This window comes from Etheostoma cragini, chromosome 22 (genome assembly GCF_013103735.1).
Source record: "Etheostoma cragini isolate CJK2018 chromosome 22, CSU_Ecrag_1.0, whole genome shotgun sequence".
Taxonomy (NCBI): domain Eukaryota; kingdom Metazoa; phylum Chordata; class Actinopteri; order Perciformes; family Percidae; genus Etheostoma; species Etheostoma cragini.
Window position 1 is genome coordinate 2,593,870 of NC_048428.1, and position 20,049 is coordinate 2,613,918.

The window sequence follows — 20,049 nt, forward strand, 5'->3', positions numbered from 1 at the left end:
CCCCCCCCCCAGACCAATTAACGAGTGCTTTCTTAAAGATCACAAGCAAGTGCATTGGTCGACGCGTTTGGTGGAGCGGCAGCCTCTCCAAAACTCACGAAAATCTTTTAAACTGACCGTGGTCAATCTGACAGAAATACAGATTCAACAACTGCATGGCCTCTTTCATATTTCAAATGTTTTCAGAAACATGCTTTGGTTTGTTTACTTTCCTCCACCAGAAAGCAGCAGTAGCGTCTATCCCTTTTTTTTGCCATGTTTACACATGTGCGCCAGAGAGCTCTCTCTCTTTCTATTGGTCAGGAACAAAACATGTCACACTAGGCAAAAAAAAACGCAAAACAAATACTGACATAATAGACTTTCTTCGTTGTGGTCATGAAGTGTCCCAAAAGTTAGATCGCTGATCTTTTGATTATGTCACACTACCAGAGGTAAAATCATACGTTTGTCAGTTACAACCATAATATTCAGACACGACATTGAACGTTTGTCTGCAAAGTGTTTGTTGTGTCAAAGTCGGGCTGAATTTGTGTAGTCCGATCCTGGCATTAGTGACTACTTCATCTGTAGGCCACTATGCCTGTTCTCAGTGGGGATTTATATTTGCTAATAATATGTTGGATTCATTGAAAAAAACATTCAAAAATGAACAAGGATTGCATTGCATTGACTCTGAGGACCACCTAGGGGTCCTGTTCCCCCTGTTGAAGACCCCAGCTCTAACACCATGCTGCAACTGTATTTGTTGTGACCCTTCTATAATATACCCAATTCTGATTATCAAATGTTACCTGACAGTGGGGGCATACAACAGTTTTCCTTGCAGTAATATTGAAAGGCGCTTGATCGAAGCTGTGGTGTTTGTGTGCTGGTCATGGTCGTAAACAGCTTCTGTGTCGTCCCAGCCACGGACTTGACAGGAGCGCCATGAAAAACCCCACCTGGTAGAGTAAAATGAAAAAAGGGTTAAACTAATAATTGCTCCTTTATATAATGGTATGTCTATTACACAGTAACCCTGTTTTTATGTCAACATGGGGCTACTTTTCTGATGCGTGTTGTCTGTTTTTGGCATAACTGTCATAATTTTGAACAGCTGTTGCAGCTATAGCAATGGCAGCACTTTTAGTACAGTGTTTTCCCTAGTTTTATAAAAGACTTAAGTTTACATATTTAGTGGGGGGTTTAGGATTCGTCCCTTAAGAAAATGTTTTCCAGTTACAACGTAGAAAAAGCAGTTTGACATCTATTTGGAGAATTTGTATCACCATATCTGTGTCAAAAACATTTGAAACGTTAAAGCACATAATTAAAAAAAAAAACACTTAAACAGCTTAAAGTCAAAGAAGTTCACTGGGCACCAACTACAATAGTTAGAGCTGAGAAAACTCTTTTAGTTACTTTGATGCTCCCATCAAATTCATATAGCTTAGGTGTTGCCCAAAACAGCTTGGGTGCTGCATCTAAAAATTATAATGATATGGTGAATTCTGTAGTGTAGTGTGCGGTGGTAGTAACATGATAAGTTGTGGTGGTAAACATGCTTGAAGACATGCTTACTGTACTGGTTCTGGAGGCTGGTCTGCTGGTAAACAGGTGTTGGAATGCAGGGCACAGGTGCACCTGGCTGATATTTCTCATCTTTGACTGTCTTCACCTGGTTCATTCTGACTGGCCCTGACTGAGGGTGCTGATCACTCTGATGTCTCCTTAGGAATTAGATCAAATCTCATGTGTACCAAAACATTGGACATGTATCTGAAAGCTATCTTCTATTCTATCATCTATATCTTAATGTTAAGTAGAGTTAGACAATTTAATGAGAGTTGCAACTGGGCTGCCACTATCTGCTTTGCACATCTTAATCATTCTCTATACCAGTATCTCTAGAATGTAAATTAAACCAGACATAAGGACTCAACCAGTTCTGGGAGTTTACAAAGCACTTCTATATTTCTCAGTACATTCTCTGCCTTGAATTATTGAGGGGTGGATGGAGGTTAGTTTGCAATCAGCCACTATGTGCTGTTTAATAACAATACAATAACACAGTGACAAAAAAAGGCACTGCAAGTCTTTTACTAAGGTGGACTAACAGCTACAATCAATCACACTGGAAGCTACTCTGCTGGTTAAGGCAAGTAGCAGCTAGCTAGCTAGAGAATTTTTCTGTTGTAGCTAGGTTAAAAGTTAGACAAAACTATTAGCTGTCAACAATTTTATCATTATCATAAAATATTAATAATAATAAAAAGATCACATCAATGATGCTATCGGTCAAGAAAGTTTTGCTCGTGCCGTGTCTAAGGATGCTCTATTAAGTTAACGTTAGCTACATACTTAGCTAACTAGCTAACGTTGACTTATTTAGCTTACGTTAGCTAGCGGTAAATAACGACTGTTAACAGTTGACTTATTTCTACCGGTATACTCACATTAACCTGTTGTGTTTCACCTAGTGAGCTTTAACGACGTTCAATACAAAACGTAGCTTCAGTTAGTAATAGACTGATAAATTGTTAATAAATTGTGTTTGTTCTTAGCGTTATTTAAAATCTTAGCTACAACATATAAGAACGTTGAACAGTAATTTTTTAGACGATTCTGATTGGTTGATTTCTTCTGCTATTCCTGCAAAGTAAGATATATGATACAATATCACATGCAGCCTCTTGTGACATTTTTAAGCTTTTATGGTTTAAAAATGGTGTTCACCAAAAAGGCCAATATTGTAAACGACTTTATTATTTAATTGGTATTTCTCATCAACAACTGTCATGTTTATATCAATGTATGGCGGGGAGTTTGTCAAAAAAAATGTAGGATATAGAAACCAGCTGCTTGGTGAATTGCTGTAGTTATATATATACGAAGTGTATAACTTACACTGATGAACATTTTTTACTTTAATGTCTCTATTTAGAACAGAGATACAATGCATTATAACCTACAGTGTTTTGGGTTTTTTTTGTAATAACATTACTCAATTCCTAAGAGGTTTCCGTAGTTTTAGGCGATACCATAGGATAAATGGGTGTTCCAATGTATTGGATCACGTGGATGGGTTTGATGATGTTCTCATCAGTGTGTATAGATATATGATACATTCTTTAAACTCCCAAAATTCTCAAAGACACTTTAGTGTGGTAAAAACAAAAAAGCGTAACGATCAATTGACGCTTGTTCAAAATACACCCCCATCTGATCTAATGGTATAATCCCAGAGGTAGGGAAGACCTGTAGTGAGTGAGACAAATCAAGCCTGTGACAGCGGAGAAACTTGAGTTTTATAACAAATAAATACTGAACAGAGGTACGTACTATTCAAAAGTCCACGCTTGACCTCAGTAACCTGTTTTGTTTAACAACAGCACCATGTTTTGCCGAGCTGTCAGTACATATGTGGAGAAATTGCAAGGAAGATGATCATTTGCTAGCGGTGGCTGAGCTATCGTTAGCTTCCTGCTAGCTGACTAACAGCTAAGTGCAAGCCGATGCCTCAAAACAGTAGGGACTTGAGCAGGAAGAAGTAGCATGCTAGCTAAAAGCTAACTAGCCTTTTAGCTAGCCATCCTATTTTGGGATTGGCATTCCGCTAGCTAGTAACCTTAACTTGGCTGCCTTTATCACGACTATAAGAGGGTTGTTTATTCAGTAACGGTAACATTACCCTTTTAATTACGGATATCGGAATATATGAATTGGATAGCAAGAAAAACTGCATGATGATGTTGCAATGTTTTCACTGACGTGAAGTCAACTGGTATGAATAACGAGAAACAACACAGGGCCTAGTTTCTCTTACTTGCAGGTAATGTGTGATTCTTCTGGCACAGGTATAGCAGTTTCTATATTATTATATGCAACAGTCTTGCCGGATAACGTTAAGTTGCGCAGCTACAATAGCATTGACTTCGGATTTTACCCCAAGGTGTTCACTGTTGATGAGCGTTAGCATTATCTACATGAACTTGAGCATAATGTTCCTCGCATCTGTTGCTACATAGTAATATGAGCAGCTGTTATTTATCATTAGACTCATTTCTGTTGGTGTACATGTTCACTTTGCACCCTATCCTGACATCTGTGTATTGTACGTTAGTTACTCCAGATTAATGCTATTTTCAGATCCTTTTAATGATGAATGTTATTTTCAAACATCATGATAACAGCTCTTGACTTACTATTGTAATGACTATATATTTAGTGTCATGAGATTCATAAAAATGACATGAAAACATTTTTCATCTTCATGTAACCGTGGTAAGGGTACTTTGTGTTGCCGATGCTGCTTAATCCTGGTTCAATACTAAAATGTAATCCATTTATGTAGGAAACATTTGGTTTGCTTTAAACAATCCAAACTGTAAGATAGCAGGGTGGATGGTTAGAAAACATGATTATTAAGAAACTGAATCCAAGAGATTAGCCTAAATGATACCTGAACATTAAGGAATTGATACAAAAAGTCAAGCAATTTATGTGTTCATTTTCTTAAATTATTAACTCGCATCTGTATTCCTGTTTTTGTTTTCTCTATCAGGCTGAAAGAGAAACTGTACAATGTCCTTAAAGCCGCGGGTGGTGGACTTTGACGAGACATGGAACAAGCTGCTGACGACAATCAAGGCTGTTGTGATGCTCGACTATGTGGAGCGAGCCACGTGGAATGATCGGTTCTCGTATCCTATGCCAACTTTCTCCATATTAATATGAATACAACTTTTGGTTAGTTTTAGATCAGGGTTTATGGACAGGAAGTAACACAGCAGCTCAGTACAATGAAGCAGGTGCCAGCAAACATGTGTTATGACTGTCAGTTTTAATGGATTGTCATTGCAATGTTATGATATTAGCTGTTTGTTTAGGCAGAGGCTGAGCATTATAATTAATTTGCAGAGAGTCCTTAAGCAACATAGAAAAAGCTGCATCTAGTAATACATACAATCTACATCATAAGTAACTGTATATTTAAATCTATACATAGAATCAAGTCTGTTCTCATTATTTATCCTAATCTATGACACCAGTGACATTTATGCCTTGTGCGTTGCATACCCAGAACCTTTGGGTGAGAAATTATACACAGAGACCAAGGTGTTTCTTGAGAATCATGTTCGACAGTTGTACAAGGTAAGCAGTCACAAACACCGCCAACAACTGGCAAAAAAAAAGTCTTCACAGTGCATTTTCTTTTGTTCCTGTATGATGCTTCTTTCCCTAACATATCTTGTGATTGTGTATGTATTTTAGAAAGTCCTTGAATCAGAGGAGAAGGTTTTAGTGATGTACCACAGATACTGGGACGAGTACAGCAAAGGAGCTGACTACATGGACTGCTTGTACAGGTAACATTACTGCCTTTTCATTCTTTATTTTTACTTAACTGATTTAATATTTGATATTAGTGAGTCCCTGTGCTTATTCCCCACTTAGGGCTATCTTTTATTTTCGCAAACAAAATACCACAATTTGAAAACTGTTCCGAACAAAACAGTACAGTGCCTGTTTGTTTATTTCTTTGTATTCAACATATTCTCAATTGGTAGTACACAGTATGATGAGACTTAAATCCAAAACGGTGTTAAAGCGGTAGGCTAGTTTTTTTTGTCTCTTTTTAATGTTTTTTACTCTGTGTGTCAATGCCTTTAGATGCAGCGTCCGCTAATTCTACAAGCTAGCCTAAAGTTTTTGTGCACTTTAAATATTACCTTGAAAATAATAGTGTAGAGTGTCAGCGTGCATTTGTTTTGTCCTCATCCATTCTAAATCAATACTCCCTTGGAAAGCTTTCAGGTCTATTTTTAAGTATACTTCACGCCAGACTGTCGTGCAGATGCCTTTGTAATTTATTAGAAGAGAGAGAGAGAGAGAGAGAGACTCTTGACTTTAGTGGTGACATAATAGTGTTCAGTTCTTAATATAGAAGAGGTTCGGTTATAGTCGTCTCCTGATGTCCTGTGAATTTATATCTACAGTGGCTTGAGAAAGTTTACGCACCCATGCCAAAGTTGATTAAAAATAGGAATAAAAAAAACAGCTTTTGGAAATTGATCTTAATGTCTTAATTCAAAAAATTTAGGAAAGTCCAACCTTTTAAGGACATCCATTTTCTTTGTGAATGAACAATGTATTGTAAATAAATAAATAATCTTCCTTAAAATACAGGGTGTTATTTCAGTAAGCTGAATAGCTGGTTTGATTCGCATTGAAAGATGATCTTATGAAAAGTTTCCCTTGCCTATCTCTATGTACGGTGAAGGGTATGTGATGATGTTGGGGGGCGGGGGGGGGGGTGCATAGTATCCTGGATCCATAAAATAACTGGCCTTTAAAAATAAAAAAGTGCCTGGCTCTATGGGAATTTAACACAGATTGTCCTGTAGTGGATAGTGGGTTGGACTAAAGTGCCAACTAAGCCTGCAAGATAAATAGTTATAAAATCGCGTTCTCGAGTCACCCTGTTCACAATTGAATTTTTTTTTTTTTATTCTATTAAAAAACTACTACTTTCTTCTGTGAGTTTTAAGCGTAGACTGTATTAAATAGGTTTTAAAGAGCTCCCAAGCGCTGCAATGCTCTCCCTTCTCTTCATTGAGGCCTCTATGTTTACAGGCTTGTGGTCATGCACAACGTGCTATAGGTGCCCAAAGAATATCTGTTTGGATTCTGCCAGTCTGTTTCATCATGGTTCATGTGTGCAATAAACATTACACTTTGTGAGAGAAAAAAATCGTGACAGTGAATTGTGATATCACTTGAAATCGTAATTCAAATTTGATCAGGCAGGCCTAGTGCCAAATGAATCAAAACAAACCCAAACCCCCTCAATCACAACCAGGTTTCTTGGTTAGTGTTACTTAACACTAGCCATTATACATTAACATTCCTTCAACACTTTATGTTTGTGTTTTATCATTGCTGGCTCAGTGTGATTGCTATACTGCTGTTAGAGGCAGATGGCACAGCTGTGAAAACTACACATCATTTAAGGTGGACTGAATTAGGCACCCTAGATCAGCTTGATAGCTATGTCTGTCTGTCTGTATGGTAGCTGTCCTGCTGCTAGCTTACTCCTTGCTTATTTGGAGAGATGTTGAAACACACCAGAGATGCCTAACAACACAATTGTGTGTTTGCATTTCAACATCAAAGTGTCATTCATATGAATAAGTGACAGCAGCGTACAATGAGTCTTCCTCATGTTGATACTCTGTGTGTTGGTGCAAAAGTAAAATGGAAACACAAGCTTTACTCTAAGTTGCAGTATTACTGTCTGTGTCTGCTGTTCGACGTCGGGGACGCAGTGCACCATGGGATTTTCCACGCTTTTTTTGCCAGAAACTGCTGCCTACAGCGGGTTAATGTGAGCAGTGAGACAAGACCTACAGTAAATGTGTGGGTTGTAAAACCAAAACAATGTGTTAAAATGCCCTGACGGGCTGCAGACTTGGGTGATAAAATTCTTAGCAATTTTTAGTGCTTCGATCCTTTCACATAAATTAAAAGGATTTGATTCATTAGTTAGTTATTATATCAAACATCATACATATAAACCGATTCATGTAGGATTTGGAAGGGGTGTTTCTGTTAATGTTATCCTAATAATCTTGATATCATTTTTGGGGCTTTGAAGCTTTAGTAAGAGCTATTCAAATATGTTCGTGGAGGAAGAGAGTGGGCACGTGTATAACCGTCACACCGACTTGGACGTAATCCGTAACCATAGCTACCAGATTGCCGCTAACGTTACAGCATCTTGGTATTAGGCAATATGGCGCTTTATTTGAGGATTTTATTGTGTAAGACCACAAATCAGAGAAGGATTAGCACCACATCGACTCTCTCTTTCTGTCTGTCTCTCTTTCTCACTCGCTCGCTCCCTTCTTTACCTTGTGCTCCTGGCGGGGCGGCTGTTTGGCTGCTGCTGCACTGTGGAGCCGCATTGCTGCACGCCGGCTGGAGAACCCCACCGCAGGACCGATTGACATGTTGCCGAGCGCCTCTGTTTAAAATGCAGTTTTGAGGTGTTTTGGAAGGTCCTCCAGCCTTGTCATTGGGATTCTTTTTATTCTTTAATACCGCTGTCCCACTGGGCAAAAAACCCAACCCTGCTGGTGTGCGGTGCAAACCTCCAAATGTCTCTCGGCAACAGGTCTATCTGTCTTGCGGTGCGCTGCAGCCCAGCGAGACGGTAAAGAAGACAGCGAGTGAGAAAGACAGTTGGTGTGTTGTGCTATTTCTGCCGGTGGGATTTTTCCTACACACATTAGACAAGTCCTCTTGATACAATTTATGTTTTAACACCTTGGCTTCCTACCCCACTTTGTTCAGGTATCTCAACACTCAGTTCATCAAGAAGAACAAACTAACAGAAGCAGACCTGCAGTACGGCTATGGGGGAGTGGACATGAACGAGCCGCTCATGGAGATTGGAGAGGTACTGGCTGGTTGTCTCACACTGGTGTAAAAAAACGTCCTGCACATAGACACTTCCATGCCCACTGGGGTAGTTTGATAAAAACAAGGAGAGCACAGTTTAGAGATTAGTGGGATTCAACTTCTTGGAATCCAGTAACCTAGTCACCCTCCAACTACTAAGACGTACGCACAGATCTGTTACATGCTGTCTGTTCATTTGTCTTTGCAGTTGGCGCTAGATATGTGGAGGAAGCTAATGATCGAGCCCCTCCAGGCTGTCCTGATCCGGATGTTGCTGAATGAAATCAAAAAGTATGTTTTCCTGACATCCACTTTCATTTTTTTCTCAAATGAATACTTCTGGCTCTGCAATGGTAGAGATAGGAGCCATAGCAGATTAAGTCCTGGGATTGTAATTGTAATTAGCATTATTGCAATGCCTGATTTGCAGCTTGTCTGGACATGTAGTCTAATTGGACTGCAGTGTTTATCCTTCACTTAACAGTGTTTCCCAGCATGCTAATAATTTCAGTGGTGAGCAAAAAAATACAAACGTTAGACCTAAGACTAGCTTCCTTGTGTCTTACAGTGATCGTTGTGGCGAGAACCCCAACCAGAAGGTAATCCACGGGGTCATCAACTCCTTTGTTCATGTTGAACAGTACAAGAAGAAGTTTCCACTAAAGGTGAGACAACACATAATGACCTGGGTGATTACAAGTGTTTGCATTGTGTTTTTACATCAGGCTATTTTCCAGTTATTACTTTGTCACAATTGACATGTGAGTAGCACATTTTTGTTGTTGTTGCTTAATGTTTTCATTGACATTTACACGCTCTTCCTGGGTTGCAGTTTTATCAGGAAATCTTCGAAGGGCCATTTCTGACAAAAACGGGAGAGTATTACAAACAGGAAGCCTCCAATCTACTGCAAGAATCCAACTGCTCACAGTATATGGAGAAGGTAGGATTGATGGGCAGATAATGCAAGTATCTGAATGCTGTGTATGTTTATGCTGCCATGTGAACCTATGAGCTGCTATAACACTCATACGTGCGTGTACCAGCATCCATCAGATGAGTACATTCATATTTGCTCATTAGACCCAGTTAATATTTGGGATTTTTTTCCCCCTTACTTATTCTTATGTGCTGCTGTGTGCTGTGTAAGCATGCTCAAAACTATATGGAGATTAAAAAATATCAACTGCCCTGTCCCCACAGAATGACTTTCTTTCAACATGTTCAATACAGTTCAGTTCTTGACAGGTTTCTAACACGTATCTATATTTAGTGCAGGCAGGGTCAGAAAGTAAAGCAAATTATAGGTGCAAGGCAAGCAGCAGTGAAGCAATTGGCTTCCTGTTTTGCAATTTGGTCATGAATGGAGAAAAAAAAAAAAAATATATATATATAGCGTTTGTTTAGAATTCATCATTGCAGAGTTAATTTGGAAACAATTCATAACAGAAGTAGGGCTGGGCGATATGGAGAAAATCTAAAATCATAATATTTTTTCCCAAATACCTCGATGCCGATACCGCAGATATATTGTATTGTTGGCTATTGGTGCTTTTACAAAATATTGATTTTTGATAAATAATTATCATAATGTGGACATAATCACTAAGTGGGTAAAGGCTACAACAGTCTGGTAAATTCAGATCATTACTTCACTTTACTGTAATGCAGCTTTTAAAACCAGGAAAAGACAACACTTATGCCATATTACGATATCTAAAATCTAAGACGATATCTAGTCTCATATCACAATATCAATATAATATTGGTATATTGTATATTGTATAGAAGTGAAAACATTTGAGAAGATCATGTTTTTTTTAAATGTAGATGGTTGCTTAAGGGGCCACAATCAGGCACATCACGTTTACATTTTTTAATTATTGTAAAACTTCTAAATGTTTTGCTTATCATATTTCTCAACATTTTGCCAACATTTTAAAAATCATGAAACTCTACCACGGGTTCTCGGACTGAAAAAAAAAAATCATAGAGATGAAATAACTTTATTAATTAGTAATTGTTTACTTTTAGAAATAAAATATAATATTGCCGCCCGTATAGCTCAGTCGGTAGAGTGGGCGCCCACATGTAGAGGTTTACTCCTCAATGCAGCGGTATAATATATAGTATATATAATATATATATATATATATATATATATATATATATATATATATATATAGTATAATTTACAGTCAATAAACTAATAATTGAATATATAGCAATATGTTTTGGTTCTTTATGTTGTGATCCAAAAATGTGACAGTCCGCTTTGTGGAGTTGAGAAACTGATCGCAGTTTTAACAGAAGAAGAGAAAACCATCATCTAAAACAACTACTACTCCCCGCTGCTGTGGGGAAATTGTGCAAATCCCAAGAATTGTGTTGCCAAACGAACTGAATGGGTCACGCAATAGTTTGTTTTTTGTGTGTGTTCCCCTACTTGCATTAGTCAGTCAATTTACCCCCAAATATACTGCACGCAGGTTGCATAATAAACATTTAGGTATTATTAAAAGCATATGTTTGGCTTTTCGAAAACCTGCAGATACAATATAATTATTGATTCTTTGGATTTCTGTTGGATTTGACATACTGACCCCTGAGCCCTTTTCTTTTCCATCCTTCTCTTCCTCCAGGTTTTGGGGCGGTTGAAAGATGAAGAGATGAGATGTCGGAAGTACCTGCATCCCAGCTCCTATGCCAAAGTCATCCATGAATGCCAGCAGAGGATGGTGGCAGATCATCTGCAGTTCCTGCATGGGGAGTGCCAGAGCATTATTCGGCAGGAGAAGAGAGAAGGTCAGTGCACTACAGTCTTTTGTGTCCTAATCAGGGCGGCTCAATATACAGTATTGTTTTGTTTTATCGTCAATGTGATATCAACTGGCACGACAAACATATCGCAGAAGGCTGTGACATATCGCAAACAATTTTTTTAGCTTGTTTAAAAGACAATGCATGCTTCCATTTAGCATGAAACAAATAGAATAGAATAGAAAATACTTTGTTTCCTTTTTTGAGGGCAAAAAGGCAGAAATGTGTCTTTGGTTTCCATGTGCATTATGTATACCAGCGTGCGGTATACACATTGAGTTGTTGCAATGGGATTAAACTGTGTGTGTGTGTGTGTGTGTGTGTGTGTGTGTGTGTGTGTGTGTTGTTGTTTTGTCCAGACATGGCCAACATGTACACCCTGTTGCGAGCCGTGTCCAACGGGCTGCCCCACATGATCCAGGAGCTGCAGGTCCATATCCACAACGAGGGCATCCGAGGCACCAGTAACCTCTCTCAGGAAAACGTTAGTACTAGCTGTGTGTGTGTGTGTGTGTGTGTGTGTGTGAAAATTGTGGCCTTATATGTGTTCAAGGTTGTTGGTAGTGTTGTTGTTTTTTAGTTAATAACAAAGTTATTATATGCTTATCCCCTTTTGCCTGCCTGGTGCTATTGCTTTAAAATCACAGATTGATTGTGTTGACTGTTTTCACTTTTTATGTTTACTCTGGCTTCAAGTAATCCAACTTCTAAAGCAACACTAGAAAATGTTTTCCATTTCGGTCCCCCTACAGGTTGGAAGCGGAATTGTTCCATTACGTTGCATAATGCAAGTTTGCCAGATCGGGTGATTTGTGTCATGGACAATTCCGCTTCCAACCTGGGTGGGAACCCGAAGCGGGAAAAGCTCTCTAGAGTTGCTTTAACACATCGTTGTCCCTCTCTTCTGACTTCTCTAGATGCCAACCCTGTTCGTGGAGTCCGTGCTGGAGGTTCACAGTAAATTTGTTCAGCTCATAAACACAGTTCTAAATGGAGATCAGCACTTCATGAGTGCACTCGACAAGGTAATAAACCCCAGATTCATTCATGCATTCATAACCGTCAACACTATTAACAATCAAAAGTAATTTGAGAGCTCAACACACAGGGTGAAAAGAGGAGCTGCAGCAAAAATACAACAAAAATATGGTGTTTTTAGAAAGTTAAACCACAGAAACATATTCTGGTACAACCTCAAAATACAAAGTCCCTGGAGGTCTCTGCAGACACTATTCCCTCCTTCAAGCTCGTAATTCTCACATTCCATTGCTTTGAGAGTTCCTCAAGATCCAGGAATTTCCAATTAAGTCATTCAACTTGTCCAGTGAGACGCTTTCCTCCGCAACATTGCCTGTTGTGCATGATGCTGACTGCTCCCGTCCAGTCAGTGTCTCAGTTTGGGACTTTTAGTGTCAGAAAGCTTGATCGGTTTCTGTTTTCAAAGTGGCAATTTCAGCCTTCAGAGCAACCTCACAACTATCAGCTGTTATCATGTACAAGTCTGAGCGCAGGGATACTATTGCGACCAACGCAGCATTTACTTTCTGGTTGCATGTGTCTGCCTCTCCCCCAGGCAAGACCTCAGTACCGCAAGTTTGGCATTCTCAGGTCGCTGAAGTAGTCTTCTGCCCCTAGCACATCCGTTAAGCTGTGTTTATGTGTTGTGTGTAAGAATGTGTTTGTTTGATTTTTCTGTCTCAGGCTTTGACGTCTGTGGTGAACTTCAGGGAGCCAAAGTCCATCTGTAAAGCCCCTGAACTGGTGAGCACACACACACACACACACACACTCACTCTCTTAGTATTACACACAGTGCCTTGACCAGGTCATGTCCCTCCTGGTGTCTCTTTGCAGCTGGCGAAATACTGTGACAATCTGCTGAAAAAGTCTGCAAAGGGAATGACGGAGAACGAGGTGGAGGACAAGCTGACGAGCTTCATCACCGTGTTCAAGTACATAGACGACAAGGACATCTTTCAAAAGGTGACCAGAATTCCTCTTACACTGAAATGTAACAAAAACATGAACAACACTTCCCCTAAAATATCTTGTGACATTCTAATGTACACACTTTGAGTAGGAGGGTGGTTTTGCCAAGTACTCCAAAGGGCCATGCTTTTTGTTTTTTAAGTCTTGTTTTTCTTTGTTTTCCCCAGTTTTATGCCAGAATGCTAGCAAAGCGGTTAATACACGGTTTATCATTGTCGATGGACTCAGAAGAAGCCATGATCAACAAACTAAAGGTAAATGCAAAGCTGAACATGTTGAACTAAGACTTGTGATACGTCTGAAACAACCACTGTCAGTTGTTCTTGTTTTTTCTTCTTACCCCTCTGTTTTTTGGATTTCTCCAGCAAGCGTGTGGCTACGAGTTCACGAGCAAACTCCACAGAATGTACACAGACATGAGCGTGAGCGCCGACCTCAACAACAAGTTCAACAATTTCATCAAGACACAGGAGACGGTGGTGGACCTGGGCATCAGCTTCCAGATCTATGTATTACAGGTGAGCAGGACTCGGATGTGGCTGACATACCTCGCATGCCAACAACCATCGGATTCAGAGCTAAGGATATTATGAGCATTATTAGATTGTGCTGTCTTCATCAGACAGCTTTGATTCTACCAACCATAGTTTTCTGTTCCCATGTTTTCGGTACAATTGAGTATTGTTGTGCTAAACGCCGTGTGGTTGCAGGCTGGAGCTTGGCCTCTCACACACGTTCCCTCCTCCACATTCGCCATCCCTCAAGAACTAGAGAAGAGTGTGCAGATGGTGAGTTTACTCTTGTGGAGCACAGCGCAAATATTAGTTATAGGGTAAGACTTATGAACGGAGTACATTGAAAAATATGTTCTGTCTTTCCCTCCTTTTACAGTTTGAGTTGTTCTATAATCAGCACTTCAGTGGCAGGAAGTTGACCTGGCTGCACTATCTCTGCACAGGTACCACAAACACACACACACACACAAACACTATTTCAATATGCAAGATTGTATCATACAAATGGATCTGTTAGAGCCAATATCTGGCTGTGACTGCAGACATTTTGACGTGGGAGCTGATGCACAAAATGTGGTTTCTTTCCATCAAAACAAAAGCAAATTAATGGAAATGTAATCGTTGTGTGCCCTAACACCGTCTAACACTATGAATCCCTGACTAGAACGGCAAGCCTACTGAAGATCCTTAGATATGGTGCATTAGAATAACCATATATAAAAACAAACACAAAAGTATCACACCCAGGCAGGTCTAATCATGGAAGGGAAATGCTATGATATTATCAATTGTATTTATAAAAACAAGGTAAAAAGTAATGTAGCTGATTCTATGGTATGCACCACCGTTCACCCGAGTCTGCTCGTCTCAAACAGGTGAGGTGAAGATGAACTACCTGTCCAAGCCCTACGTCGCCATGGTGACCACCTACCAGATGGCGGTGCTGCTGGCCTTCAACAACAGCGAGACGGTGACCTACAAGGAGCTGCAGGACGGCACCCAGATGAACGAGAAGGAGCTACAGAAGACCATCAAGTCGCTGCTGGACGTCAAGATGCTCAACCACGACTCGCAAAAGGTCTGAGCTGTCATGGTTTTGTCTTTGGTAATGGGTTCTGATTGGGAAGTGTGTGTTTTTTAGTACCAGACGCCTTGTCAAGCCCTTGTTCATGTGGAAAGCCATGATGAATATTTGAACACAGGATCTGTTCCGCTCTGCCAACAGGAGGAGATTGAAACCGAGTCAACGTTTTCATTAAATATGAGTTTCACCAGTAAAAGGACAAAGTTCAAGATCACAACGTCAATGCAGAAAGACACACCACAGGTTAGAGAAAGGGTTACCCAGCCTTCTGATTCTCAAGCGTTGCTGTTACCCTGCTGTTTTTTGTTTGTTTTTATCAACCATATTGATATCTAAATCTACCTTGTCCCATACCTGTCTGACCATTAGGAGATGGAGCAGACGAGGAGCGCCGTAGACGAGGACCGCAAAATGTATTTACAAGCTGCTATAGTGAGAATCATGAAGGCACGCAAGGTGCTCCGACACAACGCCCTCATCCAGGAGGTGGGTTTTTTATTACCTTGCTTTCAGGTACACGTGCGTTTTAGTTTCAACGCCTGAATGTGTGTATCTCACGCAAGGAAAAAAAATACACATGTCACAAAATAAATACACTAGACGTACATGTATACACACATATACATTCATGGATCCCTGTTGGTACCATTAGATTAACTGATTAATCATTCTGTGTGCAGGTCATCAACCAGTCCAAAGCCAGGTTCAACCCAAGTATCAGCATGATCAAGAAGTGCATCGAGGTGCTCATCGACAAGCAGTACATCGAGCGAAGCCAGACCTCGGCAGACGAGTACAGCTACGTGGCGTAGGCAGAGGAGCCGGGCCACGGAGCGAATCCCCACAAACACTCGCCTGTGTGACTGACCGGCAGATGCAGGTTTAAAACATGAAATACATGACAAAACAGACTCATTCATTCAGTTAGGTTTTGGACTGTCGCTGTCTGCTGTGATCCTACGCGGTGACTAAAAGCAGGACTGGGGCCTCCATCTTTGAAAAACAAGAAAGGTCTTCGTGTCACATCAGACAGACAGCTAACCCCACCACCCACATGGCCCTCCTCCCAACCCCACCCACCTTCTGATTTTAAGCTGTTTACAACATCACCAGTGCCACGCACCTGTGCGTCCAACGACAAAGAGAAAATGCCTATCGCTGTTCCAGAGGAAAGAGCTGATGAACATACTAGTCGAGCGAAAATAAAGGAAAAAAAGAACCCGGGGAAAGAGTACGCTGTGACATCAATGACACATTGGTGGCTACACATTAAAAAAACATGCTTTCTTTTCTCACGTTTGCAGTTGTTGTGTGTTTATTTTTCTTTCTTTGTTAAATGTACTGAAGTTAGGAAAAAATATTGTAATAAAACTGGTATACTGACTATTGTATCTACTTTCAAATGTTGAGAAAAAAATGAGGTGACAAACATGATCCTGCTGCTTGTCAAATAAATAAATCACAACACTGAAAGGTTTTATGTAAAACTTTGTCGAGTGAATCCATCTGGCATTTCTGCAGGGAGTGGTTCATCATTTGATTAATCGCAAGTTGGAAAGGAATTGCCTTCACTTCAGCACTGACAAGGGGAGGAGATGGGAAAACACTGACGCTCTGATGTGTTTACTGAAAACGGAGAACGGGAACAAAGGAGCACATTGATGCTACAAACAATGGCTAAGTTATGCATTTGCTGTGAGACTACTGAACACTGGAACTCAAGTCATGACATCAACAAAGCAAAGGACTAAGTTCAGGAATCTCCAGCACTAAAATGAGAAAATGTTTATCAGTTTGTGAGAAACTAGTGGTTTGGGCCCCAGACTTTCACATTTCCCATCAGAGATTTTGACTCATAGTAGGACACGCACAAGCCTTACTATTAATATTTACAATGGCGCAGTTCTAGTGAAATTACCCTGCTATGACATTGTGACAGCGATAGCCAGCATGCATATCATGATTCAGCGACTGAAGCACCGAAATGGAATTCAGCCATGATTATTTGGATGAATTAATAGTGTGAAAACGTTTCCCAGCATTTGTCTCTTCAAGGACATAAAGCCTTGACTCAAATACTAAATATGGTAAAGTAAATTGTAAAGTATAGTGATTATGAACACATGTCAAGCTTTAGATGCCCCCGTCCTATGTATTCGTGTGAATGGCAACTTCAAAAACTGCGTCACGCGCACATGCGCGATCGGTAGCCTACGCAGTGTAATGAGCCCGTGAGCCAGCTGTTGTTGCGGCAGCTGTCCGTGGTGCTGACGCAGGCAAAAATGAGTGAGAAATTACGAAGGAAGGAGAAACAGTATGGCCAGAACTAAGTACGGTTCAGTCGCCCACGAGATCCCTTCGTTAAGGAGGGAGTGATAAAAATGTCCGTCTTGCATCGCATATTCGCCATGAATATTTTATGTGTAATTATTGATCCAAACGGCGGCACACAAGCATACAAAAAAAAAACTAAACTCTGTTTCAAAAGTATTTCGTTATAATTTATTGTCATGGCCTTGTAAAGATAATGGGACCTCGTGGCGCAACGGTAGCGCGTCTGACTCCAGATCAGAAGGTTGCGTGTTCAAATCACGTCGGGGTCAATATCTTTTCAAGTGCAAAATCCTGAAAGTCCTGTCCAGTCTGACCAGTTAATGCCAAAAGTACATAAAAATGATTGTCCTGTGAAGTGTGACTAGTAAGGGCCTTAAAAGCATATTACAACTAACATCATCCATACTTTAAACTAATAATGTGAACAGTCAGTGGGTTTTTTATTTTACTTCATAGCTTAGTTACACAGACTGCAGTCTCGCATTGCCAGTCCTATCTCAACAGCACTGTGGAGTACTATAGACTGTAATGTGTGTTGGCTTGCATATATTATAAAGTCTACCTAATTCCACATATTCACATGGTCTGGAATTGCTGTAATAGAGGCATTTCATCCATACAGCAGATGACAACAAGACACTTTAGTAAAATGACTCCTGGTTAGAACCTCAGACCTCAGGTAAGAATTTCCCAGTGTTGTTTTTGGCAAGCAATGCAACAACACACACAATCTTGTCTCATAAATACATGTATTAATATTCTGACAACAGATAGAAGGGACCAGATGACGCAGTAGTCACATCATGAAATGGCTTTGAAAACTATTGACCCTGACGTGATTTGAACACGCAACCTTCTGATCTGGAGTCAGACGCGCTACCGTTGCGCCACAAGGTCACACAGAGCACTCATCTAGGTCTCCTGGGAAACTCACAGTTGTGACAAGCGCAGGACACAACACACTGTATGACTGTGACTCTACGACACTAAGGGTTTCTGTGAACAATGATGAGGCCAAAATCCAAAAGTCGTGCCAGAGTAGTGACGATGTAATTACTGTGAATATTAGCATAACCTTTAAGACTATGAGCACAGACCGCTGTGGGCAACTTCAGCCATCATAGCCTCTCTTTTCTTCTCTTCTTCACCCACAAAAAGTGTGTCTGTTTGTGTCCACACAAACAGACACACAAAGACAGACACAAGACAAGGGATGAATAACATGCTCAGGTTGAGGTCAAGAAAACGACCAGATAACGCATTTGTCACGTCATAAAATAGGTGTAAAACTATTAACCCTGACGCGATTTGAACCAAATGAGGAGAGACCTCAATACAAAAGGCCCGAAAATCCTGTTTGAAGTTGGGAACTGAGGTCTTTCCCGGTGCTCCATGAATGCGCCGTCAGCAGGCACAGTAACATTAATCAAGACGGATATTTTGGGTGCAGTATTGAACACTCCCAAATCTTTTGAAGATATTTACTTTGTGCTTGTAGTGGGCTGAAAGTGCATAAAGAACTGTTCATTATTTTTCATGTGGTGCATTTTCACGGGGCTGGGATCTGTCCTGTGGATGAAACTGTAGTGAATCTGCTGATGGTCTGGATCGTGTGATACATCTGGAATACTAGACCATACATCACGCCAATCGTTATCGACACTCAGGCCTGGGCAGTCACGTACCCAGATCCTCTCAATAGGCAAGGCTGAGCAGCCAGATATCACAAAGAACTGAAAAAGCCTAGATAACAGTTTTTAGGCTGCGTGGTGAATAACTTACGGATAGGATGGATGGGCAAAGACTGCCAGGAGGCACTGGAGGTCTTGATTCTTGATCTTAAGTGAAGGTAAAATAAAAAAGAGGAGTGTGGTTGGTTGAATTAGTTTAGCAAATCAGAAAAGTAACAGGCCAACCTCGCTAAAAACATTTTCTAGAACTCTAATTTTTCCCCTTGTGGGGGTGTTATCAGCCTCCCACCAATCAGGAGTGCAGTAGTACTGGATAGCATGGAAAACGTGTGCCAGTTACAAGCTGTATGAAAGGGACCAGATAACTTAATCATCACTTCATGAAATAGGTGTTAAACACATTGACCCTGACGTGATTTGAACACGCAGCCTTCTGATCTGGAGTCAGACGCGCTACCGTTGCGCCACAAGGTCACACAGAGTGCACATAGAGGTCTCCTGGGAAACTCACAGTTGTGACAAAAGTATGACACAGCACACTCTGACTGTAACACTATGACAGTAAGGGTTTACGTGAACAATGATGAGGCCAAAATTCAAAGCCTAGGCTGATCCAGCTACCTCATAGCTGTTTCTGGTAAACAGAAAGGTATTAAATAGGTTTGAAAACTTCTATGTATTATGCATCCCGATAAAGTTCCCTTGGGAATGGCATCGGGAACTTTTCATAAGCTCATATCTCAATGCAAATCAAACCAGCTATTAGGCTAACTGACATAAAACCATGCCAATCTCTAGGTATGGTGAAGGGTATGGGATGATGTGGGGGGGGGGGCTATTTTAATTCCAAAGGCCCATGGAACTTTATTGGTGTCCTTAAAAAGTGGATTTTTCTAATTTTTTTGAATTAAGGCAGGAGCTGTATATTTTAAAGAAGAACATTCATTTATTTACAATACATTATTCATTCACAAAGAAAATGGGTGCCCTTAAAGGTTGGATTTTTCCTAATTAAGGCGTTAAGGTCCTGGAAGAGCAGCTCCTGTGGAGGTTTAGGGAAGACCACCTTTTTCTCACGATAGCAACGGGCCTCTTTAGTCGCCATCAGTGCGGTCTGTTGACGGTGTGGGCAGGGGCCTCTGGGTTGACGATGCGGATTACTGGGGTGGCC

General features: G+C 40.5%; 2 protein-coding genes and 3 non-coding genes across 13 annotated transcripts in view; 2 read left to right on the top strand and 3 right to left on the bottom strand.

The window, feature by feature from the left end:
• Window positions 1-11,205, bottom strand: part of LOC117937928 (cAMP-responsive element modulator-like) — a 19,152-nt gene extending 7,947 nt beyond the window's left edge. For 5 of the 7 annotated variants that reach the window (XR_004655285.1, XM_034862177.1, XM_034862179.1 and 2 more), the window contains exons 1-3: window positions 11,049-11,205; window positions 1,564-1,712; window positions 795-944 (exon numbers count right to left, since the gene is read on the bottom strand). Coding sequence is in view for 6 of the 7 variants with exons in the window: in XM_034862177.1 (XP_034718068.1) it covers window positions 795-944; window positions 1,564-1,712; window positions 11,049-11,071 (322 nt within the window). In the remaining variant the exon portion in view is untranslated. Of the gene's footprint in view, window positions 1-794; window positions 945-1,563; window positions 1,713-2,438; window positions 2,668-11,048 lie in introns of those variants that run through there. The other 2 variants (XM_034862180.1, XM_034862178.1) reach the window with 2 other exon arrangements.
• On the top strand, window positions 3,091-16,313 carry cul2 (cullin 2). 3 transcript variants are annotated; one of them, XM_034862172.1, is made up of 21 exons: window positions 3,091-3,316; window positions 4,547-4,685; window positions 5,034-5,136; window positions 5,257-5,351; window positions 8,338-8,443; window positions 8,654-8,736; window positions 9,014-9,110; window positions 9,278-9,388; window positions 11,088-11,250; window positions 11,625-11,749; window positions 12,183-12,290; window positions 12,967-13,026; window positions 13,120-13,248; window positions 13,422-13,508; window positions 13,620-13,772; window positions 13,965-14,042; window positions 14,146-14,212; window positions 14,645-14,847; window positions 14,995-15,096; window positions 15,223-15,339; window positions 15,534-15,760. In XM_034862172.1, exons 2-21 carry the CDS (start codon window positions 4,567-4,569, stop codon window positions 15,663-15,665), a joined length of 2,238 nt encoding a protein of 745 aa, XP_034718063.1. In that variant the 5' UTR covers window positions 3,091-3,316; window positions 4,547-4,566; the 3' UTR covers window positions 15,666-15,760. The 3 variants fall into 3 exon arrangements, with proteins under 3 accessions (XP_034718063.1, XP_034718065.1, XP_034718064.1); XM_034862174.1 differs by lacking the exon at window positions 3,091-3,316 and adding an exon at window positions 3,524-3,814; XM_034862173.1 differs by lacking the exon at window positions 3,091-3,316 and having other exon boundaries at window positions 4,567-4,685; window positions 15,534-16,313.
• Window positions 16,314-17,384: 1,071 nt separating this feature from the next.
• trnaw-cca lies at window positions 17,385-17,456 on the top strand. The gene has a single exon. It is a non-coding gene; the product is annotated as a tRNA-Trp (tRNA).
• Window positions 17,457-18,012: 556 nt separating this feature from the next.
• On the bottom strand, window positions 18,013-18,084 carry trnaw-cca. The gene has a single exon. It is a non-coding gene; the product is annotated as a tRNA-Trp (tRNA).
• Window positions 18,085-19,280: 1,196 nt separating this feature from the next.
• Window positions 19,281-19,352, bottom strand: trnaw-cca. The gene has a single exon. It is a non-coding gene; the product is annotated as a tRNA-Trp (tRNA).
• Window positions 19,353-20,049: the final 697 nt, after the last annotated feature.